Source organism: Naegleria lovaniensis (genome assembly GCF_003324165.1).
Source record: "Naegleria lovaniensis strain ATCC 30569 chromosome Unknown tig011, whole genome shotgun sequence".
Lineage (NCBI taxonomy): Eukaryota > Heterolobosea > Eutetramitea > Acrasida > Naegleriidae > Naegleria > Naegleria lovaniensis.
Window position 1 is genome coordinate 577,133 of NW_025407833.1, and position 24,862 is coordinate 601,994.

A 24,862-nucleotide genomic window follows, 5' to 3' on the forward strand; every position below is an offset into this window, starting at 1 on the left:
GGAAGAATCATATCGGGAGTTGAATTTCGATTGCAATACTCATGATTGGGAACATCATGGCAAATATAAAACTGTTGATTTTGAGCATAGGTTATATTGAGAAACCATGTAAGATTTCCAAAGATGGACATTCCCAATGCACCTCCTTCATATTCGGCGACAAACAACGCATAGGAGAGTGAGGCTTCATGTTTCATTAAACTCTTCCATGCCAAATACAAATGATTTTCCAGGACATGATCCATGGCTTGATAATCTTTCAAGAGTTGTCCCTTAAAGGTTTCTAGAAAGAATGCAACTCGTGTCAGGCTTTCATCGGCATAGGAAACAATTCTTGAAAATTCCTTATCCCGAACGGAATGACTCAATTCAGAGACAGTGGCGCTGAAACAACTGACCCAAATGGCAGATAAGATCAAGACACTAAGGATAATGAGACCCACGATCATGATTATGAGGACATACTTGATGGAGAAACAACACGAATATTTGGTGGAATTGTCGTGAGAATCAAGGTGGCTCGATACCAAGGTGTTGCTCTCATCTGATACATCTTCAGCAATTTTAGTTGATACGAGAGGTTGGATTTTGATGGTCATTCTCGTTCCTAGGAATGATTTACGAATGATTTCTTTTCGAGTCGAACGAACGAGATGGAGTAGAGTTTGAAAGATTTAGAGAAATATCTCCCGGAAGAGATTAGTTTCATCTCTTGGATTTGAATCTAAAGAGATGCATCAATACCAATCAAATCTTGCATCAAGATGTACAGCTTGGTCAACTGTAAAGCGCGCAAGGTTTTGTTGAGGATGTGCTATTATCAAGCAGCATTATCAAGCGTAGGAAGAATCCAAGCCAGCAAGTGAAAAAACTCGCTTAGTGGCAAGTCAAAAAGCAAAACAAGAAATGCAAAGTCACAGTGTGAGGAGCGTTCGTAATATTACCATTCGTGCTGTTTAATTTGGATAAACCAATAATTGTTGTGGGCGATACCATATAAAAGCATTGTCAAAATCAAAACAAAATAATGCTTCACCTAAAGCGACCAGAATTGTGTCCTTAATCACGAACGGTATAAAGTTGAAACACCTGTTACGAAAATGCTCCTGCAACCCATAATAGATTTCTGTCAAATTGTACCGTTTCTTGAGTGTGGTATCATACACAAGAAATGTTGAATATTCTTTTCCATCTTTGGGACCGTTTGCACAAAATATATAAGGCATCATGGAACAAGCGATGAGATGAGTACTATCCTTCATGATTGATAAGGTGGGCTCTTCAGATTTTGCGTTCGTTTTGATATTATTTGAATGTTCATTCAAGATGTTATTCAATTTTTCAATGGACATCTTGTCTGACTCTACATATTGCAGTGGCAATTTTCTAATCATGGTCATGGATTTTTCAAAATTATTTTCATATACATGATTCCACTTTTTATCCATTTGTGTTGGAGCCTGAATGAAATCTTGTTGCTCTTCCTCTTGAATGATGAATGATTCATGATGCGAAGGATTTCGTTTCTTTTTTTCAATCTTGTGTTTAAAAGAGACTTTCTTTGGCATGGAAAGTACATTCTGACCAGACAATAATTCCTCTTTCGTGATCATTATCAAATTCTTCTCTTCATCATCACGTTCTTCTCGATACAAGGCTCGTTGTTCTTCCATGGCGGCGATTTAAAAAAAAAAAATTTTGCATTAGCCGGGAGTCGAACCCGGGTCACCAGCTTGGAAGGCTGGTATGATACCGTTACACTACTAATGCTTTTCACATGGATAACTTCAAAAATTCAAGCACGTATGGAACCGTAATGATCGTAGAGGTTGCTTTATTCGACATGCGATTCTAATCTTCTCTTAATGTCTCCGTATATTGTGTCATTAGTGTCGATTCGTTTTTGATATTCTGAATCAGGAACTTTTGCGGAAACGTTTCTCAATTTCTGAAAAGACGTTAGGCCTAAAACAATTTACAAACACTTACCAACATGCTCAGATATGATGCATGATCTGTCACCATGTTAATGAACCAATAAGGTACGTAGGACAATTTTGGATCAATACTTCCCACAATTTGTACATAAGTCTCCTCTAGTTGAATCAGTATTGTATCCCTCGTGGCCAACAAAGTAGTAACACATACCTGGAGAAATATATTTTACAAGAAAACCAGAATATTCGCACTCTGCACATACATTATTTGGCTTTTCAAACTTGGAAATTATATCTTTGTGTTGTGGCAACGATTTTGATGTCACACCTTTAACGGCTACCATAATTGATCCATCTGTTTCAAGCTTGTCAACCGCAAAAGCATACGAAATTAAGTCTCTGGAGCTAAATGGCCACGGTAAATCGAACGAAAAATATGAAAGAAATCTGTACTTGGCCAATTTATGAATTATTAAGGATTCTCTCATCTGTGGTACCCATGATTTGTAAAGGTCCACTATTTTCACATAAAATTTTGTTTTTCATGTTATTCAGAGAATTATTATATGATAATTTCAAGATTCAACAAGTATAGAAATAATGATAATGATTATAAATTTCACAACCAAGATCATAACAATTATTACCAGAAAATTAGACGGGTTTCTTACATTAAAAACGAACCTTCATAAAATATGGACAGCACTTGAAAAATCGGAGCTGAAATATGTCCTTGAACTTTGACGGCATGCATTCCTCTTCCATTGTCCTTGTAAAAACTTTGCATCTTGTCTTTTTCAACACACAATTTCCAACCATCATCCGAATTAAATTCTCTCATGACTTGCTCTGCCAATTTTCCATCATGAATAATTTGTTTTAATTTTTGAGTTATTTCCGAAGGTAGTATTGATTTATTACTACTAGGAGACTCAACATTTGTAACGTCAATTTCATTATCCATGAGTAAGTGATATGCTTCCAACAACCGTTCGCTATCAAATAAATCGAGCGCTTGTTGAATGAGAGTATTTTCAGCCATTTTTTTCAAATTGAATGCGACAAAATCAACAACAACAACTTTCACCCTCATTCAAACATATAATGAACGATCTCTTATCTTAAATTTTCAGTTATTAACTTTGATTATATACTTATGGATATTGAGCTCTCTGTCAAGGAAGTTAGACAGTGATACCTTAAGGCTCTTCAGACTACATGGTGAGACAATTTTTGGAATGATTCAATTGCGTGATGTGATTTTTCTCATCATTGGAAAGATAGATGAAAAGTCGATTCGTATCCACTTGGAATTTTTGTACGAGTTTCAAACTATCGATCATGACTGTCTCTACTTGATCATGTACATATAAATCACACAGTGCTAGATGAAAAGTTCTCAAATTAAATGTCGTCTTGACATAATCTCGAACGAATTGCAATACTTTTTCATCTTGTTCCAAACCACCTGATGAATGAACAGCAATAGTGTACACAAATGATTGTTTTTTTTCCAACTTGACTTGTTGAACTAATTCCTCAAATCCTTCGAATCGTTCATCCATTTCGTTCCACATTGTTTTTTCACTCTCTGACAAGTCGTGTACAAAACCTCGATGCAACACGAGCACAAAAATGATTCCACTCAACTTTTTACCATTCATGATGGATGATAATCCATCCTGCAATGACAAGTATTCCAGTTCAAATTTCACCACTTGATCATTCGAGATTTTTCGTTCGCCTTGAAAATAAGTATTTGGTGTGCATGGCTCGTATTGTTCGGAAAAGTGGTGAGATATTAATTGATTACAAAATCCCTCTGCATAGGTAAATCCACCCGAAGAGGCAGCCGCAAAAAGAATTGGCTGTGATACTTGTTGTTTCATTGGTATGGTTGATTTCTCATTTGAATAAAAGTTCTCAGGTATTTCATCGGGATGCGTTGAAAAATAGTTCATTCGGAAATACAAGGTCATGAGGGTCGGAGGAGGTGAGTGACAATTTTTCTTCTTTTTTTCAAGCTTCGAGAATGGTAATTCAGTCTTCATGGAATGATAATCATGCACAAGGGAAGGGTTTAATTCATCAAAATGTTCACATAGAATTTCCAACCAAATGTTGTTGTTACAAATTATTTGATAGAGCGATCGACATGCGAGAGAAAAATTGTAAATGGATCGAGGACTATTCTGCAAGAAGGGAAGAATGACTTGTGAAACGAGATCCTGACTTGTTTGGAGTGTTTGTGAGCTTGTTTGATGGTTGTTGTGTGTAGCCATTTTTTATGTTGACAAGTTCATTTCAAAATTCCAACAATCGTTTCCGCAATGCAGGGTCATCTTCCATCATTACTCTGGTTTCTTACCATAAAATAGCGACCTCATTCAGCTCGTCCCTTCTATTGACATACCAGTAAGAAAACATCACTGAGTGTTTTTCGTGGTGTTTGTTTCGGTGGTGTTTCTTAAATTTAAAATAGATCTCAATAAATAGTCATTAAGTTGGTCAAACGGCATAGTAACCATTGTCTATTTGTAGTCATTGGCCTTCTCTTGTGCTTTCTTTTCTTTTTCATAAATTTTCGTCAACAGCTTCAATTCCTTCCTGAGATTCTTTTTGTGCTCCTCTTTCTGCAACTTCTTTTCTGCTTTTTTTCGTTTCTTGCGAAGTTTTTTTAATTTTTTATAGCATGAAGGACAGAAGCACACCTTGACCAAACATTGTTTCGGTGTGTTGTGTTCTCGATATGAAAAATTGAGAAGAGAGCTCTCCAGCTCGTTGGTGGCACTGCATGCAACATTTCCACAAACAGTGTTTCCTTTTCCTTCAAGAACTTCTTTTTCATTCCTCCATCGCAATCCGAGTTTGCCTTCCTTGTATTTACTCAAATCGGCAACTGCATAATCTCTAAATAATTTACTCTCGTATTCTTTGGCTAAATTTTCACCATATGCTTCCTCAGTATCGTCGCTGCCGACAGTTTGTTCACTACTGCTCGCTTCCGATGATGATCGAATAAATTGATAATGTTTTTTTAATAATTGCATATCACTTTGATATTCGGATGTTGATGAAATTTTCAAAATATTGCTAGTGGATTGATGATCATGATGAGCATCATCATCCAAAAGACCATGACGCTTCATAAATTCTTTCCTCTCCTTTTCTCGGTCGTGAATCATTTTTTTCTTGTAAAAAACGTCACACTTCAAAATCTTATCAAACCTTACAACAAACCAAGTCTGTCGCACAATATTGACATTCACTGTTTGGCAAGCTTTTCTTTAACCATCTCGATCAGCATGTCCGAGTATTTTTGTAGCGCATCTTGAGTGGACGTCATGTTCACTTGCCATGCTCTTGAAGCAAAGGTACTGCTCATATTTTGCATCAGTCTTTCTAAGGCTTGTTTGGATTTGGTAACAATTTCAGTGTCCTTGTTCTCTGCATTCTCTAATTGATCAATGATGGAAAGAGCTTGCGTGAAGGAGTGAGAAATTTGGTTGATTTTCAAAACGAGTGACAATGGTATTTCTGATAATTGTGGAATCGAGTGATCCGTTAGGTTCAGCTTGGAATTGTTGGACTCTGTCGGAGTAGAGACAGCTGTGTTTGACGGAGTGGTAATGCTACTTGGTACTGATGTAGAAACAGAAGGGATAGGATTTGAAGGTGTTTGTTGTAAATTTGGTGTGGAGATTACAGGAGTTGGATGTGGTGCAAGATCTTTGGATACATGATTGTGTGGTTGTGGTTGAGGAAGTGGTTGTGTCTGCTTTTTTGGAGACTTGTTCTTCTTGCCAATGGCTTTTCGTAAGAATTGGGAGGTGACACTGATTCTTCCATCACAAATTTCATTGGGATCAAAGGAAATAGGTCTTGCGAGACTCTCATAGTTTTTGATAAGGAAATCTTCTTTCGTAGGCTCTACAGGAGGAGGATCGAGCTTAATTGTGGTGGTTTTATCCTCCTCGTCTTCAACATCTGTGGGTAGACCAGCAGTAGAAACCTTATTCTCTGCGCTCACCAAAAAGTCTGCTGGTTGTTCGAGAGAGGTGAAATAAACAACCTCTTCCTCCGTGTTATCTTCAATGTCATCATTCATCATATCTAATTCTTCCATTGATGACAGTTTAAATTCTTTCTCTGTGGAAGAAGCTAACCATTTGCTAGTCGATGGTATAATTACATTGTTGTTGGTTGTAGGAGTATACTGAACATCCTCTGCATTGCTTGGCTTTTTCTTGGCCCATGAGGGAAGAAGAGTGTCACGAACGGACAATTCTACAGTGGATTTTGGTGTCATCTCCATTAAGGATGACTTGGGTTTTGAGATCTCTGGCGGTCTATTCTTGTTCAATAGTTTGACAATATTTGGAGCCAATCTCCAAACAAAAATACATCCATCGCCTGATACTGAGATAATGCGTCTCGAATCTTTGGAAATTTTTACACCTGTGATAATTTCAGAGTGTCCACTCACACGAGCAATACATTCACCATTGTTCAAGTTGTACAATCTGATAAACTTGTCTGCTGAGCTTACCACTACAAATTCTCCAGAGATATCAAATGATACTCGAATGGGCTCAGACGATGGAGAGTATGTATCTTGCATTGATTTGGTATCTACCTTATAGCTTTGTTTTGATTTACATTTGTCAAGCTCCCAGACATTAAGTTTCTTATCTTGACCAACAGTTACAATATCGTTGTTGTGATTGATATCCAAATCAAAAATTGTTCCATTACATTGACAGTTCTGATATCTCTTAAATGTGTATTCTCCATGTGGATCCATTTCAATCTTTCTAAACACAATGGACTTGTCAGCACTGCAACTCACAAGATATCTATCACCATTTCGATCCGTTGTAAATTTAACGGAAGTCACAGAAGCAGTATGATCATCTAACGAAGTGACTAACTTGAATTGAGCGTTTTTAAATTGAAAAACATGAATGAGTCTATCACGGCTGCTTGTGGCAAACAATAAGTCAGAGGGATCTTTGGGATTCGTGCTAAAATCTATCGATAAAATCTCAGCTTCGTGAGCGACCTCAGCAAACTCGTTAGTAAAGCTAGAAACCTGAAATAATTTGATTAGGCCTTGTTTTGTTCCGCAAGCAACATGATCTCCTGAAGAAGAAAATTTAACACTTCGTATACCCTGCTCTCCATTTGGATTTGAAGGCTTATCCTCAATGACATGTAATAGATCTTTGCAAAATACATTCTTTGAAATGAAAGACTCTCCTCTCTCAATCTTTTCGCTCACATGAAGAGTGCTACTCGCCTCAACATTCCAAATTCTAGCTGTATTATCACTTGAGCATGTAATGAAAGAACCTGGAGGTAAGTTCTCGTTGTTTTCTGGAAATAGATCGATATCCCAAATAGAATCGCTGTGGCATAGGAAGCTTCTGTACTTGGCAATACGTTGCAAATTGCTAATATCCCAAATGAAAAAGCTTCTATCGCTGTAAATGGTAACGACCTGTCTCGAGTCTAGCAATCGGCATGCAACACAATCCACATCATTAAGAGGTGACATACTTGCAAGTTTGGGAGGCTTGGGTAGTGTACACTTAAATTTTAAGGTTGATGGCTCAAACAGTCGAACTATGCCATTGGAACAGCCACAGCAAATGATGTCCTCATTACCGCTAATGGAAAAAGCGGATTTGACTTTCATGTCTAGCCATTTGGTTATTTGTCTATTCTCGTTTAACATGCACAAAATTCCATCAGAATTGACTGTATAAATTCCAACGGTTCCATCTTTTGCCTTAACAATGTCTACGCTCACAAAGTTAGCTTCTTTAAAATTGCCTAGAATACACCTAGATGATTTAATTTCAATGGTCCCGTTGGTTGCTTGATGTTCAATATGATGATACTTTACAAATTTGTCTCCAACTGTCACAAAGAAGGCTCCGTCATGAGAAAAGGCAACATCAGAAGTCTTGTTGCGTAAATATCACGTTGTTAACGATATCAAAATTCTATAAAATCAACATACCTTCCTGATGTTTTTAATCGTTTGTACGAGTGATCCTCTTGTATTGGTGTTGCTGTTGGTATTGCTTGTTGAAGAGCTGCTCGAAAGTGATGAACCTAATCCGCTCGAGTTTGGATTTGAAGAAAGATCCCATAATTTAATCGTTCCATCATGCTCATCTCCAACACTCACTAAATATTTAGCATCGTTAGAAAAAGCCAAACAGGAAACTCCATACTGATGTCCATCCTTTTTGAGCTCAATAACCTTTTTTCCACTCAAAACGTCCCACACAACTATGGCTGGTTTTGAACCTCGTTCACCAGCTGCTAACAGTTTGCCGTTTTTAGAAAATTGTAAGCATGAAAAAGGCTTATTGGAAGATGTATTTTGTAAGAATTGATATTGTTTGTTTTTTCTTGGATTATAGCATACGACAACATTGGCAGCACAATATGCAACATATTTTGTTTGTGGATGAATAGAAAGCTTGGTATTGGCATCGGTTGTGAGCCCAATGATCTTCTCCAATGTTATTCTGTTGCTAGCGCTTCCTGATAATGATGAAGAAGGAGTACCGGAACAAGCTCCGACGTTGTTATTGGCATTACTGCTGTTGGGTGTTGATGTTATTCCGTGTTGAGAATTTGGCTTTCTCTTTTTTGTTTGTTGAGAAATACTTGGTGTTGTTGTGGTTGGGCCAATGATTTGATTCAGTGGTCGTTTATTCAACACAGAAGCAAAGGGTTGAGGTCCTATCATCGAGGCGAAGCAATTTTTGATTTTTTTTTGCGTTTGAATTTACACTATAAAAAACGGTCTGAAATTGTGAAAAATTCAAAGTTTGGTGCACAAAACAAGTTCAATAAAATTATTATATTTAATTTCAATAAGAGAGGAATCGGATGATTATAAACTTCGAATGAATAATAATTTACATATTTGTGGATTGATAGGTCTTGTTGTCCTTCTTTCTTTCATCCAACAAAATCTCAACATAGGCCTGAAGTGTACGACTAATGTCACGACCATGAGGAGTTGCAAATTGGAATTTCTGTTTGCTCAATACTCCTGAAACAAAAGCAAAAGCATTTCTCTTATAGGCCCACGAGTAAATATCGGCATAGCGTTGTGTGAGAATTGGTTCCTTTGTTCCTAACTTCAACAATTGAATACCATTTGAGTTGACAGCGAGAATCACTTGATCAGGTAAATTAGCTTGATCCTTGTTCACAGTTTGTACAGTCCAAAAAGTACTTCCATAAAAACTCCAATTACGAACATAATTGAGATAGTGAAGCATGGCATCTTCTTTCTTTAAACCAATTAAACGGGCGTGTTCTTGAAAGACATCTCTTTCCCAATCTTCCAATTTACGATTTGATTGAAGTAATGGAGCTGGAATGAAACGTCCAATTTTATCTTTCAAGAATCCAGCTGTGTGTTTCTTCTTGTTGTGATCACCAAAAGTTACTTGCATTTGCAAACCAGCCAATTCAATGGCAGCAGATTGAGAGCAAGGATATGTTCCATCTCTCACGTCAGCAACAGCTTGTATATAACTGTAATTCAAAAACTTTTCTTGTTCACGTGGAATTGCTTTATGTTTCAAAAAGACTCTTCTCTTGAAGACCAATTTCGAATCCTTCTCCCAATCTTTCTTCAACTTTTCCCATTCCGTTTTATCGTTCACATATTTCTGAAAATCAGCATCGGATCCAACAGTCTCATAGACCATCAATTTACATGGCTGTTCATCATCATCGAGACATCGGCATTCACCGTTTTTGTAAAAGAAGAGTGCGAATGTTTCTCGTTGTTCGAGTTCAATCTTCTCGGCCACAACAATCGAGAGTTCACGAGCACTGATGGTTGGAGCAACGGCGAGAGTTTTAAAAGAGTCGTCGACAAAGTAGACACGAATGACCAGTTTGTTATCCATTTTTTATATTGATGATGATGATGGTGTGATGATGTGGAAAATTTGATGTGCAAGTTTTGAAACACAGTATGAAGTAATTTAGATCTAAACTCGAGTGATTGTTTGATGGTCAACTCTTGAAAAAATTTGATGAAGAGAGCTTGGTGGTGTGATGATCTCTCTGTTGATTTTTTTGATTTATGACAATTGACAGGAAGGCAAGAGACTGGATGGTCAACAGAGCTGTCACTGAACTTGGCAAATGAATAAGGCCTTTCGGGATAGGTATCACTCTTTAAAAACATGCCATGATCCTTGTTTCTTTGTTTCTCTCCTTATCACTTCCTTCATCATGGGTGCAAATCATTCAGTTTCTCAGCTGACTTGTTGATGAAACATTAACCACAGTCTACCTCAGCAGCGTTGTTCTTCTAAATTCGTGTAAAGAAGAACCTTCAAAAAATGCATTTCACAACACGTGTGCCAAGTTCCGTGTTGATGATATTGTGCTGCAGTTTCATCATTCATGTCCTGTTGTTGTGTTGGACTGCCTCTCCAATCGGTGCATCATCTCAAACTTCTCTTAATGATTGTCCAACGTTTAGATCCAAACCCTTTAACCCCAAATTTCCCTACGAATTCGATGGTACTGTAGAATCCAGCACCTACATTACCATGAGAGATCAAGTTAAGATTGCCTGTGATCTATACATTCCATTCCGAGCTCTCAATGAAAATCATAGGCTACCCACTCTCTTTCATGTAACCCGATATGGAAGATCGCACAGAATACGATGGCCCTTTTCCTACATCTTTGGAGAGAGAGTAAGCTCGAGAGGAATTCCCTTTAAAACCTATACGGGAAGAGGCTATGCTGTGGTTTCATGTGATACGAGAGGAACAGGAGCCAGTTACGGAAAACGTTTATATGATTTTCATCATGAAGAGGTTGAAGATTATCGGGAATTATTGAATTGGATTATACAACAAAAATTCAGTGATGGAAAAGTAGTGAGTGTTGGAATTTCATACGATGGAATGGCAACGGATTTTATGATGTCGTTGAATCATCCAGCATTGGTTGCAGTTGCAACAATCAGCTCACCTTTTGATATGTATCGGGATGTGTTGTATCCGGGTGGATTGTATCAGGTGAGTGTAGTTTTGAAATTTCATCATCTATAATATCCATTCTGATTCATGAATGATGAATATCTATAATATCCATTCTGGTTCATGAATGATGAATGTATATAACAACGGTGTATGTGGTTGGATGTGGACGATTTTTAAATACTTTTTCAATGGCATATTTCAATAACAACATTTAACCATGATCTCAATTGCAAAATTTAACCAAAAATGGAAACATTTAAAGTATGCCTTTTTGGATGCCTATTTGAAATCGACAAAAAATCTGGAAAGTGGTGGCTTACCAGATCGATATAAAGCTTGCAAGGGTTGTGAACCAGTGACCTTAAAAGAGAAATTCTTTGTTTGGTTGGGCAAGTTCATGATTGATGGTGTTGAAAAGGTCAATTTTGATTTCGAGTCTTATCATCGTGCATTGGAGGAACACAAAGGATCTACGAACACACTCGATTTAATGCCATTATTTGAGGAAGGTATTGACAAGGAAGTGACAACTTCAACATTTTCTTATAGTTTAGAAAGAGATGGCAATTTTAGAGTGATTAATGCAACAAAACGTCAAATTCCAATGATTATGTTCGGTGGATATTACGATGGTACCATTCAAAATTCAGTTGTGAAAAGATTTTATTCCATGAAGAATAGGAAGAACAAATTGGTAAGTGTGAAATTATGGAAATAGAATTAATTATTGAACGTTTGTTGTGATTACTTGATTCAACATGATTTTCACAATGATTCACATGGCGTGAATGGTCACAATTCATGAATAGATTTTGGGATCCTATACTCATGGATTTAGAAAATGTGCATCTCCTTACTTGTCAGGAAACTCTCCTTGCTTTAATGCCATGATAGAAGCAATGAGATTTTTCGATCATTATGTTGGAAAAGATACAGAGACAGGTATCGATACGGAACCGAGAGTTCATTTCCATACGGTTGGAAGTGAGAAGTGGCACTCTGCAAATGAATGGCCTCCAAAAGAAGTCTCTGAAACCATTTTCAATTTAGATGGAAATGGAAAATTAATCGGTGGTGGCATTTCTTCTGATTCTTCTTTAAATTTTTCACACAAATTGAAATTGAATTTGACAGAACAAGTTGTGATTCACTCGAAATTCAATATCATGTCTCATTTGTATGAGAAATATCCACAATATACAGAGAAATTATCAGATCCAAATTGGAAGAATGGAAAATTGAATTATATTTCCGAACCTCTTTCAAACAGTATTGAAATTACTGGATATCCAAAAATTGATATTGAACTTTCTGGTGACAACAAAGATGGAGTCATTTTCGCATATTTGATGGAAGTTGAGAATTCAAGTGGTCTGACTCGTCTTATCATGGACACTCAATTAAGGCTTGTTCATAGAAAGCTTAGATCTAGCTTGAACAATGGGCTTGTCGACGTCATTCCCATTCATTCTTTCTATATCACAGATAGGGAGTACCTGCAGCCCAATGAAAAGACTAAGGTATCTCTTTACTTTCCGACAATTTCATATCATGTACAAAAGGGCAACTCCTTGGCTCTATCACTTTTCAGCTTTGACTCTCTCAACTTTAAATTATTTAACGGCACTGACGATTTGTCAAAAGAGATCATTGTTTATTCAGGCTCCCTTACTTTACCAACCATTGTTAGAGATGGCAATGGCGTTCCATCCAACTCCAGGAAGAAGAGTACAAAGGACGAGTTTTAAGTCTAGCTCATTCCTCGATATTCAATTTTGATTGTAAATACAAACTTTTGGGGGTATTCATTGTTTTGGTTTTTTAGTTAAGGAACTTTGCTCAACGACAAGAGGTTGAAAGTTCGTTCTTTTTCGTTTTGTTTTCTGGTCTTGATCCATAACGGCTTGTTCAGTAGTAGAAGCTTTTTCGTTGGTGTTGTCAACACAGGGAGAGTGACAAACCGGATTCGGAACCAATCGGTCGAATAGGCTCCACTCAAACTTGTCAGAAGCACGCTTACAAAATTCCACTCCTCTTACGCTGTTTCCTCTCTTATCTAAACGAGGTGAAAAAATGCACATTCCCATTACAGAGGGGATTACAATACAAATTGCGCCAGCAACACCAGATTTGGCTGGCAGACCTACAGTACATGACCAATTTCCGCTAAAGTCGTACATTCCACAAGATAACTTGAATATTAAGCCACAGTAGTTGAGCAATGAGCGAACAATGAACAATAACAACAACAGTTGACAAATGACTTACCATTAGCTGTAAAGCACATTTCACAGTATCTGCAGAAACAATAATTTCGTTCGTTAGAGGACATGTACCTCCATTCGCAAGTGTTGCTGCCATGGTGGCCAAGCTATTGCAATTCACTAGAATGGAGCATTGTTGAAAATATAAATCAAGCGTATCTTCAATATTGCTTCCTTCTGGAAACACATTATTTTCTTCCATGTAATAGGCAAGGGCAAAATTTCGATCACCTGTTGATTTCTCACTCAAAAATGTTGCATTGTCAAAACCAATCTTACTCCCACCAGCAAACCTCGAAAATTTACTGGAAATATACGTAAATCGCTTCGAGGGCGATAACTCTGGTTTCACTAATGAACAAACAGTAATGGCACCGGCGTTAATCATTGGATTGTGAGGCTTGTTGTGCTCATCCAATGTGAAGGCATTAAACGAAACACCACTTGGTTCAAATCCAACATATTGATGCACATTATCGGCACCTCTATCTTCGCAAACTAAACAATAAGTGAATACTTTGGAGCAAGATTGAATTGTAAAATCCACGTCACAGTCTCCAACAGAAAATCGCTGGCCGTCCACGGTACAAATACTGAGCCCATAATAGTTTGGATTCACTTCGGCTAACTGCGGAATATAAGTTGCTACATTTCCGTCGGTCAGAGGTCTTGTTTCTTCGAAAATTTTCTCAATTTCTGCACAAAAGTTTCTCCAATCGGTGATAGCTAACCTTCCGGTGAGTGCTCTACTTATTATATTGTCCTTCTCTTGAATTATATTATAAAATGTATCAAAATCAATTTCTAAATTTCGATATTCTTCCGAAATGTCAGAAATGGCTAAAGATTTTTCACTTGGCATTCCATTCACAATTGTTGCAGCTAATTGTTGAATGATACAAGAAAGATCGGGATTATACTTTGAATCTAAGCCTTCCTTCTTCAAGGCATACTCCAAATCTCCAATGGTTACAAACCCCTTCTTGTTTTTATCCAACGATGAAAATAATTGAGAAATAGAATTACGTTCCTGTTCAAATTTAGATTGAATAAAAGCGTCTGGAGAGCGCCCTGTGGTTGTTCCTGAGATAGCAGGGGAAGCTGTTGGTAAATTTTCATTTCTGTAATTTTTAGTGTTTGAACTACCATTGTTTCCATTTTGTGTTGGTTGAGTGGTTGATGATGATGAAGAGGATGTTGCCGGAGAAGCATTAATTAATGATAATGATTGATTTTGTTTTCTCTGATCTTCATTTTCTAATTCCTTTTTAGAGTCGTTTCCTAAATCCAATAAATCATAAACATTCATTTCCGATACTTGTGGTGATGTTTGATTATGATGATGATGATTTGGTGGATGAATTAAATGCAAAGGAGTGTCGGCTTCTGCTTCATCCACATTCGTCAATGAACGATCTTTCATTTTTTGTGAATCGGTTTTTCAATAAGGTGGTCTGAATTGTAGGGTTTGATTCTCACCGCAAACATCCAGTTTTTGAATAAATTAACTCTGAACACCAAGTGTGAACTTTGAAAAGGACTTCGACAGTAAGTTATAATTGAGAAAATTTGTTTATTTACAAGAAGAGAAATAATACAAACATGCAGACATACATGCAACTATTCATTGCAATTTCCACATTGCTTGGTAACAGAGTTGATGCTTGGTTCATTGGTTCAGTCTCGAGAATCATCAACAAAATTATCAAGGAATGTGGAAGAATGAATGTTACCCATATGTTTGCATGTTTCATCTTTTTGTAGAGCTCTGAGGATACTTTCATATGGACATCTTGCATTGGGAGTTCACGTGTCAGTTGTATCCATCCATTTTGTTCTTCCTAGTGTAATCACTTGAAACTAGTAGATTAATTCTTGGAAGAAGAAGGGGTTGAACTAGTGTCCTTGCTAACAGGAGCCGTATGTTTCAGTGGTTTGGTTGCAGCATTGGACAACTTGTTCAAACAAATGTCATGAGTGGAGACTTTCATTGATCGAGAAGAGTCTTGTTGAACCACTCGAATTAAACTTCTCACATGGTCTGTCTTGCCTTTTTGACAATACAGCATGTGATAATCCGGACATCCATCAAATTGGACGTAAATAGGGTTTTTAGCACGGTTCACTCCAAAGTGATTTTCTAATAATCCTTGGAGAGTGGTAACTGAATTTCGAGAACATTCAATCACTTGTGGTGAATCGGAGATTGTCAATTGTTCCAATTCATTGGGATCGAACACATGCTTTCCAACTAACTTTGGACCTTTGAAGTAATGAATGTTGAGATTGAATGAATTTGAAGAATGAGTTCCCTCACTGTTGGCATTTCTATCCTGATCAAAGATTACATAGCTTGTTTGGGAAATCTTTGGAGGATATTGAGAAGTATCAACCATTGAGGAAGAACCATGTGCCTGATCGAGAGCATGCAACCTTTCTCGAAGAGCGTTCAATCTCTTGGCAAGGTTGGATTCTACATTGGGAGATCTCTTTTTCTTTGAGCTTTGAAGAGAATGACCCTTCTTACTCTTCTTTGGAGTTGTGTTCTTCTTCTTCTTTGCTTTCTTAATGTGAATCTCCTCGTTGTAAACAGTAGTCCCAGCAGAAGAAGAAGAAGTAGAGCAAGGAGAGGAATCTGGAATCTTTCCAAGCATGGCTTCAATCTCTTGAAAAGAAAGAGCCTCACCAGTAGTGGTTGTTGCCTGTTCAGCATGAGGCTCAGCTTCTTTAGTAACCTGATTGAGAGTGGTGCTGGTTTCAGTTGGACTGAGAGGTCCTTTCAAACCTTGGAACCATGCATTAAACTCATCTTCAGAATCAACATTGGAAGCAGCAACAGGTGATCCATGACTAATTGTTTGAGAGGATGAACAAGGAGTTTGATCATCTTCAAACAACATGGAAAAGTCATTGGAGTCTTGATCAGCTTGATTCATCATGGTAGAAACACCATGATTGGATCCTTCATCAGAGAATGAATGAATCAAACTCTGAAGAGGAGAGGGTTCAAACAATTGAACCGTTGGACTTGGTTCGAATTCAGAGAACAAGTCAGAAGAGAAGTGAACAGAGTTGTGAGAGAACATGGTGATGAATGTTGAGGTGCTTGCGAGAGAGAGTAGCGAGGTTGAAACTAATGTTAAAGAAGAGTTAAGCTTGCGTGATTGTCTTGTTTTTTTGTTATTGAAAATCTCTTGCTAGTTTTTTTTAAACCATTCCAGCTTCGATTCAGAGACAAGTGACAAGAACAATTCTATTGGATGCACATTTTTACAACACACTTTTTATCGCCTGAGACCTCCCAGAGTGTTTATATTGGCTAAGCTACTTTTTAAATAGACACTTCCTAACGCTGTGGGTTGGGCAACAACAGCGCGAGCCATGGACCACAACTTGCAGAAGTAACAACAACTCCTCCTCTTCTCGGAATCATCAAGAAATTTTGCAGTAAAAAAGGTTGAACAAAAATAATGCTAAACCACGAAACATCAATATCGGATTTTGTTACTACGATTCTCATCTCTTGAATGAAGAGATTGTACTGATTGTAGATTTTGATGCCATTTGAAATACGGTGATGATCAATTTCATGATTGCCAGATTCGAAATAGGAATAGTAGTCATTGGCACAAAAGCAGCGTCGGAACTCAATTTACAAACCCATCAATGATTTTTGTAGACATCATTTGAAGAAATCCTTCGGATGTAATACAATACCTATCAGCTCAGCAAAATTCAAACGAAAAAACATTCTACTATTCCGTGATGACGGTCAAGGTCAAACCTTTGAGTACCCCTGAACGGTCGCCCCAAGACTTGGTTGCGTCTTCCATTGGAGAAAATACGGATTCAGAGAGATCACTTCATCATCAACGTTCAGAGAATGATTCTTCCAATTCTTTCTTGTGTTGTTTCTCAATCAAGTACATTCTCATCAATTTGATTGTGGGACTCATTGTCCTTAGTGTTTTGATTTTATCCGCCATTTGGGTCAGCTGTTTCAGTGCCACTGTCTCTGAATTGAGTAATAACATTCGTGATAAGGAATTTTCAAAAATTGTTACTTATACTGATGAAACTCTGAACCGTGTTGCCTTCTTTATGACGACATTTAAGGGACAGCTCTTGAATGATTACAAAACCATGGACCGCACACTTGAAAATCATATTTATAGAGCATACAAGTCTCTGATGAAGTATGAATCCATGCTCACATTTGCTCTCTTTTTGGGCGAGTATCATGGTAACACGCTTGGTATGACTCAAATGGGAAACAATTTCGTGCTGCTCAACTTAACCTATGGCCAAAATCAGAAGTTTTATATTTGCAGAGATTTTCATAATTTTGATTATTGCAATCGAAATTCTACTCCTGACATGGTGCGTCCAGCATTTACGGACCAAGCAGCAGCTAACACTGCTAATAACAATCCAGGAAAAACACTCTTTGCGCCCTCATTTACAGATCCCACTCTACCTGATGTCACACTTCTTTCATTATTGACAAGCTTTGAACTGAACCCACCAGCAAGTAACGGTCAGACAGTCAGTCACTTAATTGGGTACAGCATGACTACCAAGTTTTTATCTTTGTTCTTGATTGAAATGACCAAAAGTATTGCAGGATCTCATACTTTCATTGTTGAGGTTAACACTGACTATATCATTGCAAGTAAGTGTATTCATTAAGTGGAATTCATTCGAATTGTTAAACAATGGAGTAGGCGATCAACAAAATGACAAATCGGTTTCAGGAGGTGCTAGAAAAAAGATTGGAGACATGAATGGCGCCATCAAACAAATTGGTCTGCAAGTCTATTCCAAATTCAATAATAATCTGCGGAATTTACAATGCAACAATCGTCAAGTACTCACTCTCACCGATCAATTCATTCTCATCCATCGATTGTGTAACGAGAATGGAATTGATTGGATGCTGGTATTGAGCGTTCCTCAATGGAATTACATCAGTAATATGGTTTTGGCGATCATTGCTGCAGTGATCAGTGCTTGTATCATTTCCTTGGTGAGTGCTCTCATGGCAGTTGTTGTCTCTCTCCGTATAGTGAAACCATTCCATCAATTGATTCAATCTTTTGAAATGGTTTCAAATATGCAATTAGAAGATTGGAATTTGAGAAAGAGTCAATTGACAGAGGTGACTCAGTTGCAATTACATTTCACTCAAATGGTCAAGAGAATCAAATTATACAGAGCCTTCATTCCTTCTCATTTGTTGTCTCAGTTGGAGAGTAATGAGCATGGAGAGGAAGACAATGCACTTGATACAAAGAAGGATAAGAAAAAGGGTCAACAGTACAAGGTGAAGAGTGATCATGATAGCAACAACTTTTCTTTTGTGAAGAACTCTCATGCACAGGTCTCTTCTGTTTCTCAAAGTCAAGAATTATCACGAAAGAGCTCTTCATCCATGGCAAGTTCTTCAAGAAGACAATCTTCACAAAAAACGCCAATCGATCGATTTTCGCTCTATTCTGAAAAGAGAATGGTGAGTGGAGTCATGCTTCATTTGGATGGATTGAACGAATGGTGGTCATGCATGAATGGAATTGAAATTGTGAACTTGTTGAGTGATGTTTTTGAAGTCATGAATCAACAAGCACGATCATTGGGTGCTCAAATGGGTTCTTTCGATTCTGATTCTCAACTCATCTTCTTCAATGCAGCCAATGATGTGAAGAAACATCAAGAAAAGGCACTTGCATTTTGTGATTCACTTCGATCCAAACTTTCCCAAATCAAGAATCACAAATGGTCTTCAACTCATTCGAACTCACATCAACATTCATTGAATTCGAGTTTGACAAAATTGAATTTCAGAATGGCAGTCACATGTCAAGAATGTATTTGTGGAAATTTGGGAACTCGTGATTTCAAATCATTTCAAGTCATTGGAAGTATTCAATCCAATTTAGATAGAATGATTCAAATAGCGAACAGGTTGAACATTCAAATTATAATTTCACAACAAATTGAACATCATTGCAGTGAAAAGTATCAAATGAGATTCATTCAATTCCAAGACTTGTTGATTGACAATTATTATGCCAGTTGTCCCTTTGATCAAAATGGAATTAACAAGAGTGGTGAGAATGCTCAACAGCCATCAATTTCACAACAACAAATTCCTCAAAACTCTCACAACACTTTCTCTTATTTATTTGAATCATGTAAATTATTTGAAGTTGGAGATAATAACACATCTGAAATGGATGAATGGATGTATGAATTGGAATCCAAAGAAAAGAAGAATCAACGTTGGTATTATTATAATTTGGCTATCAAGAATTATTTTGTTGAAAATCAAGTGGAACAAGCTCTGGAAATGATGAATTTACACATGACTCTTGAAACTTCCAAGTGTGATCTTGTCGCTCGAAACATGCTTTCCCAGATGCAAATCAATAATTCAAGTGTACATTGGCAGCAATAGATGAAGTTCCTGCTTCTGCATCCTCGTAGGCTATGGATTCATTAAGGCATTTAAAAAAATGAACAATTTGAACACAACAGAGACCACTATCCCCACACTAGCAGAAGGGGCAGTGGTGGATCCAATGAGTATTGAGGTGAGCGAGCCTGTTCCAACCACTACCTTTCCAACAACAACAACAACCATGAAGCAGCAAGAAGAAGCAAATAAATTGGATGAAGAGACTGAACAAAAACATATCATCATTGCCAAAGTTTTGTTTGGATTCGGGTTTGTAATGCCTCTCACTTGGCTTGCAAGTATCATTTGGGCCCGGAAAACAAAGTCAAGAGAGGTCTACCGATGGAGAAGATATTCTCTGCTTGCCTTTTCCTTACTCTGTACCTTATTGTTTTGTGCTGGGTGGTTCATCATTATTGTGTATTCTCTCATTCCATATCCAGATCCAGAAAAGTTCAATAGTGGGCTTAAGAATGCTATTCAAATGTATCCCGGCGAATTGATTGCAATTTTGTGGGGTCTCTTAATTGTTGTGGTAGTGTGTTTTGAGTTCATCAAGGATTTGTATTGGAAAATTAAAAAGTTTAGGGAAAGTAGAAAAAACAAGCAATAGCAATTCATGTATATTTCTGCCATGTTGAAAATATTTACAAATCATCAAACCAACAACTCGTATTAATATTACGATATATATGTACCATACGTCCATGTAACACGGAATGTGTTCTCTCCTCTCATGATGACAATAAATAATCGTATTTCAATAACATTGAAAGAATAATAAACAAATATCATGGTAATCATCCTCATCGGAATTTTCATTTCCGATATCATTCAATAGTTTTCATAATTGTGTTGGGAATAATAATTCATTGCTACTCGTCGAATAAAATCTTCATTGGAATCAAAGTATATGGGCATCAGTGCTTGTTGTCTTCGATTTACAAAATTACGATATTGCATCGTGTTTGCATTTTGGGATGAATAAAAATCGGGAGGCATGTACGAAGACGAAGTTCGTGTCCGACGGTTTCCTCCTACTGATGATGAGGCTGCAGTTGTCGTGCGAGGATAGTGTTCGGTTGTTGACGGAGCCAATTGTTGAATGAGTGATGAGAGCCGTCGAAGCATGATCGCTTGCTGTTGTGGCCGAGGAAACAGGAAGGAAGATGCTGTGAAATCGTTCGAATGATTGGTCATATTTTTTTGGTTTAGTAACTGCATCGTTTCTTTCAAAAAAAATTAAGAGTGACACACAACGCGTTTAACTCTTGAGGAACAAAATTTGCTGGCCATGTGCCATTTTAAATTTGTAAAGATTTATCTCAAAAGATCATTAGTTTGAAATGTTTCTGCATAGAGTGCCTTAAACTTTTCAACAACACGTGAGAGCACTTTGAGAAAACCTTGACTAGGTTGTCTCATCAGTCCATTTGCGTCACACGACCATGTAGTTGTTGAGTTGGAGGATGTCCCACTCATGTTGTGATTGTTCTCATTATCAAGGTAGAACAATAGTCGTTCAATTATTTTCGGTCCTCGTTCTCTGAAATGCGCTCGAATCATGTTTTCAAAATGTTTGGGTGGATGTCGCAAATTTTTCATCATGTGACGAACTGAGAGCAGTAATGCATTTTCATTGTAAATAATACTATTGTTAGTTCCTTCTGAGGTCTGCAAATGTCGATCATAATTGGCTTCATTGAAATAAGGCTCTGGAACTAGCACCAATCCTTGAATACTCAATAATAATTGTAAAATATTTGATGTTTTGGGATTCCATGCCTCTGTGTCATGTTTAGCTTCCCAAGTATTCAACAAGCTCAAACAAATGTTTCCATTCTCATATAAATTTGGATTCAATTTTTCGTTATAAGAGAAAAACTTGACCACAGGCGGAGCACTAGGATAAGAGTGTGGAAGATAAATGTCAAAAACGAAAACTCCGTCAAAATAAGGTGTTCCTGAGGCTCCAATAATCATTGCTCTCAGTAAATCAATTCTGTTCTCATAGGTCTTGACAAAAATGTTTTTAGGAAGATTCTTCAAGAGGCGCCATTCTTTTTGAACGGTTTGGATGAATTTCTTGTTGGCGTTGTGTGAAAATTGATAAGTTCTGAAATGATGGTCAGATAAAATGTCAATTCCTTCTTGAACTGGTATCACTTCAAATTGTTCAAATGGAACGGTCGTCTCTGTGCTTGAAGAACCTACAATGGGTTCCTCACTTGGTACAGAAGTTGCAGATTCCTTTTCAGCTGCAATGTTGGGTGGCACCAACACAGTTGAATCATAGTGGACACGTGTGGCACGTGCTTTCTCTTCCTCATTCGTTCTGATATACTCTTCTGATGACGAGGATTTGTATGTGATTTTTCCCTCTCTATCTCTCATGTCATTGGACAATTGGATAAGCCTGTGAATGTAATCTTGAACACCTCGTTCATACAAATCTTCCTCATCATCGTCGTCAGTGCTTTTAGAAGTTTCTTCATCCTGTTGATGATCATCTGCAGACAGCGTTTCCCATGATTGTTCATCCTCATCCTCTTCTTCGTCATTGCCTTCACCAGATACCGTTTCCCAAGATTCGTTCTCATCCTCTTCATCATCACTGTCCTCACTTTGATTTGAAAATCGAGCCCTTAAATGAGGTGGGAGCACTAATTGAACGTCTCCATTTTCTGATACTCTCTGTGCAATTCGATTGGCTAGGGCCAGCTCTCTCTCAAATTCAGCTGCTTTGTCTGATCCTTCAATTGTCTCAGGATCAATATTGTAAGGATTGAATTCGTCATCTCTAAAGTCGGCTTCAATTTTTTCTACAGTGACCACCGAATTGTAAGCACATTTCGAAACCATACCACCAATCCATTGAACCACAAGCTCTTCATCGTTCATGGCGATAATTTCTCCTGCCCAATCATTGCTTTGGGATGAGTCGACTCGAATCACCACGTCTCCCAATCTATAACAATAGTCTGTAGAGTCTAAGAGATCAAAAATTGAAAGGTCTTCCGTGATTGGTTTATCGAGAGGTATTCCCGATTCATCTGTGATCCACTTCACTGTACAAATTCTCTCTTTGGTATTTACACGTTGTACACAGCCCACTTTGTGCTGTACGGCTTTTTCTTCATTTTCGTCACTCTTATTTACAACAAAATCGTGAGGATAAAAGTCATATTCTCCAACATGGTCTAAAGGTTGAAGCATGGTACTTGGCAGTTCTTTCTCTATGGAAGCATCTTGCCATTCAACATCGACAACGGTATGAGTATTATCGATAACGACCACTTTTTCTCGAATGTCCATGGATTGTGTTTCATAGTCATCAATTTCGACAAATTGGGGAGCATCATTGTTGTCTGTTAAAACAACAATGTCATTGACGCTCCAATTCGAGTAGGTAAAGTATTTGAAAATTTTCAAGTCTTTCAAAGTTATGTCTTCATCAGGTGGTTCCACATTCATATCTACAGAATGAATGAATGAAACAGACACGTGCACGGGAGTAATATTAATGACTTGACCTATTTTGTGCTTGTCAGCATTATATTTTGCTCCATTCAACCAATGAGCTTGATTCAGAATCCGTTTTCTATGTTTCGTGTTAAAATTAATGAGTTGGCATGGATAGAACGCCTGGCTTTCATCTTCTATATCTGTGTCCAATAATTTTACTGGATTAGGCCTTTTGAGAATGCATTTTGACCCATCGTTAAACAAAATTGCAACGTTAAATTCACAATATTCAATTTTTGTTAACCAATCATGGTAAATGGCATAGGAACCCGTCTTGTAATAGTGTAGAGGTTTTAGCCATTTTGAATTTACGTTTTTCATCTTGACCGCATTGTCTCTACATGTTCCTGTAAATGATTCTACCGTGTTCATAAAGCTAACATCGCAATACATGGTCACATCCATAACAGTTCCACTCTGTTTGAAAGGATCACTGATCAAACAAATAATATCTCCATGAAGTAATGATCGATCAATCAAGCTTAATGTATTCTCTTCAACGACTTCCTTTGTTCCATTGTCCCATTCTACAACGACTTGTCCTTTTTGAAGTTCTGGAAGGCTTTCATCATCCGAGTCATCCGAGTCACTATCATCATCGAGAGACCCAAATACTTTTTGAACAACACCAATCATCACAGGATGGTGTTTATGTTGATGTTTATCGCGATGAGAGGGTTCCGATGGTTCCGTGCTCTGCAAAGTAACTACATCTTCAAAGCAAAACCTAGTACATGGTCTAGTGGTTGTTGTTGTTGCTGCTGATTCACTCTTGTTCGTACCCGAAGAAGAGCATGGTGCGGTTGAATTGTTGTTGTGGCTGCCCTCAGATTCCGATTCATCAAAATTTTGCATTTTTTTATGGATTGAAAATTAACAGTTCATTCCGAAATTGTTTGGGTGAACTTCAAACTAAAGGTTTAATGATATTATTTTTGTTTGGAAGAGCAGCCATTGAACAAATGTAAGTAATCTAGAATGAATTGATCCACTGTTATTGGTTTTCTCTCTAACAGAGACTCAAGATCTGTTGTGATTCTTCCTGCTTTACCAAACCGTTGAAGCCAAATGAACAATTACAGCAATTTCTTTCAAAAACCATCACTAAAACACAGTCCTGATGACGCAAGGTTTATTAATAACCTTGTTTTTATTAACGGTTTTAAGTTGCTCAGCACTAAAATAAAAGAGCAAAAGCCACAATTTATTACAAATTCAACAAGTAAATATAATCATCAACAGTCAGTTCCTGACGAACCATTCATTCATTCTTTGAATCAAAAGTGTTGTTTTGGAGGTGGATAAGGAATTGTCAAGGCGTTCACTTTTCCATGATCAGTTCCGACGAAAAGAATGAATCAAGTTATTCAAATTGATAGAGTTTCAATTCAATGAGTCATTCAATACTGATAGAGTTTCAACTCTTGTTGAGGTTATCAAAAAAAAACTCAACAACAACCTTAATCTCAAACAATGAAGAGAAGTAGAGAGGATGAACCTACTCATCCTCCTACTAATCCATCTCTTGCACACGGCATCATTCCATTCTGGGATGAGTACTCACAACAAGTATCGGATGTACTTTGGGCATGTTCAAGAGATTCCTTTCATGAGTTTAATCAGTACAACAACAAGGGATGC

At 37.5% G+C, this 24,862-nt stretch overlaps 15 protein-coding genes across 15 annotated transcripts in view; 4 read left to right on the top strand and 11 right to left on the bottom strand.

The window, feature by feature from the left end:
• The window catches only part of C9374_001004 (uncharacterized protein), a gene marked incomplete at both ends in the record, with an annotated part of 618 nt that extends 19 nt beyond the window's left edge, over positions 1-599 (bottom strand). The window contains one exon of the mRNA XM_044685540.1: positions 1-599. This exon is cut by the window's left edge and continues 19 nt beyond it. Coding sequence (XP_044552146.1) covers positions 1-599 — 599 coding nt within the window.
• Positions 600-956: 357 nt separating this feature from the next.
• On the bottom strand, positions 957-1,673 carry C9374_001005 (uncharacterized protein; the record flags this gene model as incomplete). The annotated part of the gene is made up of 1 exon (XM_044685551.1): positions 957-1,673. One exon carries the CDS (start codon positions 1,671-1,673, stop codon positions 957-959), a length of 717 nt encoding a protein of 238 aa, XP_044552147.1.
• Positions 1,674-1,834: 161 nt separating this feature from the next.
• Positions 1,835-2,979, bottom strand: C9374_001006 (uncharacterized protein; the record flags this gene model as incomplete). Its single annotated transcript, XM_044685562.1, has 4 exons — positions 1,835-1,948; positions 1,990-2,096; positions 2,149-2,454; positions 2,622-2,979. The coding sequence occupies 4 exons, from the start codon at positions 2,977-2,979 to the stop codon at positions 1,835-1,837; spliced, it is 885 nt and encodes a 294-aa protein (XP_044552148.1).
• Positions 2,980-3,151: 172 nt separating this feature from the next.
• On the bottom strand, positions 3,152-4,219 carry C9374_001007 (uncharacterized protein; the record flags this gene model as incomplete). Its single annotated transcript, XM_044685573.1, has 1 exon — positions 3,152-4,219. One exon carries the CDS (start codon positions 4,217-4,219, stop codon positions 3,152-3,154), a length of 1,068 nt encoding a protein of 355 aa, XP_044552149.1.
• Positions 4,220-4,468: 249 nt separating this feature from the next.
• On the bottom strand, positions 4,469-5,122 carry C9374_001008 (uncharacterized protein; the record flags this gene model as incomplete). Its single annotated transcript, XM_044685584.1, has 1 exon — positions 4,469-5,122. One exon carries the CDS (start codon positions 5,120-5,122, stop codon positions 4,469-4,471), a length of 654 nt encoding a protein of 217 aa, XP_044552150.1.
• Positions 5,123-5,202: 80 nt separating this feature from the next.
• Positions 5,203-8,703, bottom strand: C9374_001009 (uncharacterized protein; the record flags this gene model as incomplete). The annotated part of the gene is made up of 2 exons (XM_044685595.1): positions 5,203-7,905; positions 7,963-8,703. 2 exons carry the CDS (start codon positions 8,701-8,703, stop codon positions 5,203-5,205), a joined length of 3,444 nt encoding a protein of 1,147 aa, XP_044552151.1.
• A 172-nt stretch (positions 8,704-8,875) lies between these two features.
• Positions 8,876-9,883, bottom strand: C9374_001010 (uncharacterized protein; the record flags this gene model as incomplete). The annotated part of the gene is made up of 1 exon (XM_044685607.1): positions 8,876-9,883. One exon carries the CDS (start codon positions 9,881-9,883, stop codon positions 8,876-8,878), a length of 1,008 nt encoding a protein of 335 aa, XP_044552152.1.
• A 441-nt stretch (positions 9,884-10,324) lies between these two features.
• C9374_001011 (uncharacterized protein) lies at positions 10,325-12,726 on the top strand (the record flags this gene model as incomplete). The annotated part of the gene is made up of 3 exons (XM_044685618.1): positions 10,325-11,014; positions 11,241-11,672; positions 11,788-12,726. The coding sequence occupies 3 exons, from the start codon at positions 10,325-10,327 to the stop codon at positions 12,724-12,726; spliced, it is 2,061 nt and encodes a 686-aa protein (XP_044552153.1).
• Positions 12,727-12,783: 57 nt separating this feature from the next.
• Positions 12,784-14,665, bottom strand: C9374_001012 (uncharacterized protein; the record flags this gene model as incomplete). The annotated part of the gene is made up of 2 exons (XM_044685629.1): positions 12,784-13,170; positions 13,247-14,665. 2 exons carry the CDS (start codon positions 14,663-14,665, stop codon positions 12,784-12,786), a joined length of 1,806 nt encoding a protein of 601 aa, XP_044552154.1.
• A 445-nt stretch (positions 14,666-15,110) lies between these two features.
• C9374_001013 (uncharacterized protein) lies at positions 15,111-16,328 on the bottom strand (the record flags this gene model as incomplete). The annotated part of the gene is made up of 1 exon (XM_044685640.1): positions 15,111-16,328. The coding sequence occupies one exon, from the start codon at positions 16,326-16,328 to the stop codon at positions 15,111-15,113; it is 1,218 nt and encodes a 405-aa protein (XP_044552155.1).
• Positions 16,329-17,007: 679 nt separating this feature from the next.
• On the top strand, positions 17,008-19,696 carry C9374_001014 (uncharacterized protein; the record flags this gene model as incomplete). The annotated part of the gene is made up of 2 exons (XM_044685651.1): positions 17,008-17,914; positions 17,967-19,696. 2 exons carry the CDS (start codon positions 17,008-17,010, stop codon positions 19,694-19,696), a joined length of 2,637 nt encoding a protein of 878 aa, XP_044552156.1.
• A 58-nt stretch (positions 19,697-19,754) lies between these two features.
• Positions 19,755-20,309, top strand: C9374_001015 (uncharacterized protein; the record flags this gene model as incomplete). The annotated part of the gene is made up of 1 exon (XM_044685662.1): positions 19,755-20,309. The coding sequence occupies one exon, from the start codon at positions 19,755-19,757 to the stop codon at positions 20,307-20,309; it is 555 nt and encodes a 184-aa protein (XP_044552157.1).
• Positions 20,310-20,530: 221 nt separating this feature from the next.
• On the bottom strand, positions 20,531-20,896 carry C9374_001016 (uncharacterized protein; the record flags this gene model as incomplete). Its single annotated transcript, XM_044685673.1, has 1 exon — positions 20,531-20,896. The coding sequence occupies one exon, from the start codon at positions 20,894-20,896 to the stop codon at positions 20,531-20,533; it is 366 nt and encodes a 121-aa protein (XP_044552158.1).
• A 120-nt stretch (positions 20,897-21,016) lies between these two features.
• Positions 21,017-24,076, bottom strand: C9374_001017 (uncharacterized protein; the record flags this gene model as incomplete). The annotated part of the gene is made up of 1 exon (XM_044685684.1): positions 21,017-24,076. The coding sequence occupies one exon, from the start codon at positions 24,074-24,076 to the stop codon at positions 21,017-21,019; it is 3,060 nt and encodes a 1,019-aa protein (XP_044552159.1).
• Positions 24,077-24,797: 721 nt separating this feature from the next.
• Positions 24,798-24,862, top strand: part of C9374_001018 (uncharacterized protein) — a gene marked incomplete at both ends in the record, with an annotated part of 690 nt that continues 625 nt past the window's right edge. The window contains one exon of the mRNA XM_044685695.1: positions 24,798-24,862. This exon is cut by the window's right edge and continues 625 nt beyond it. Coding sequence (XP_044552160.1) covers positions 24,798-24,862 — 65 coding nt within the window.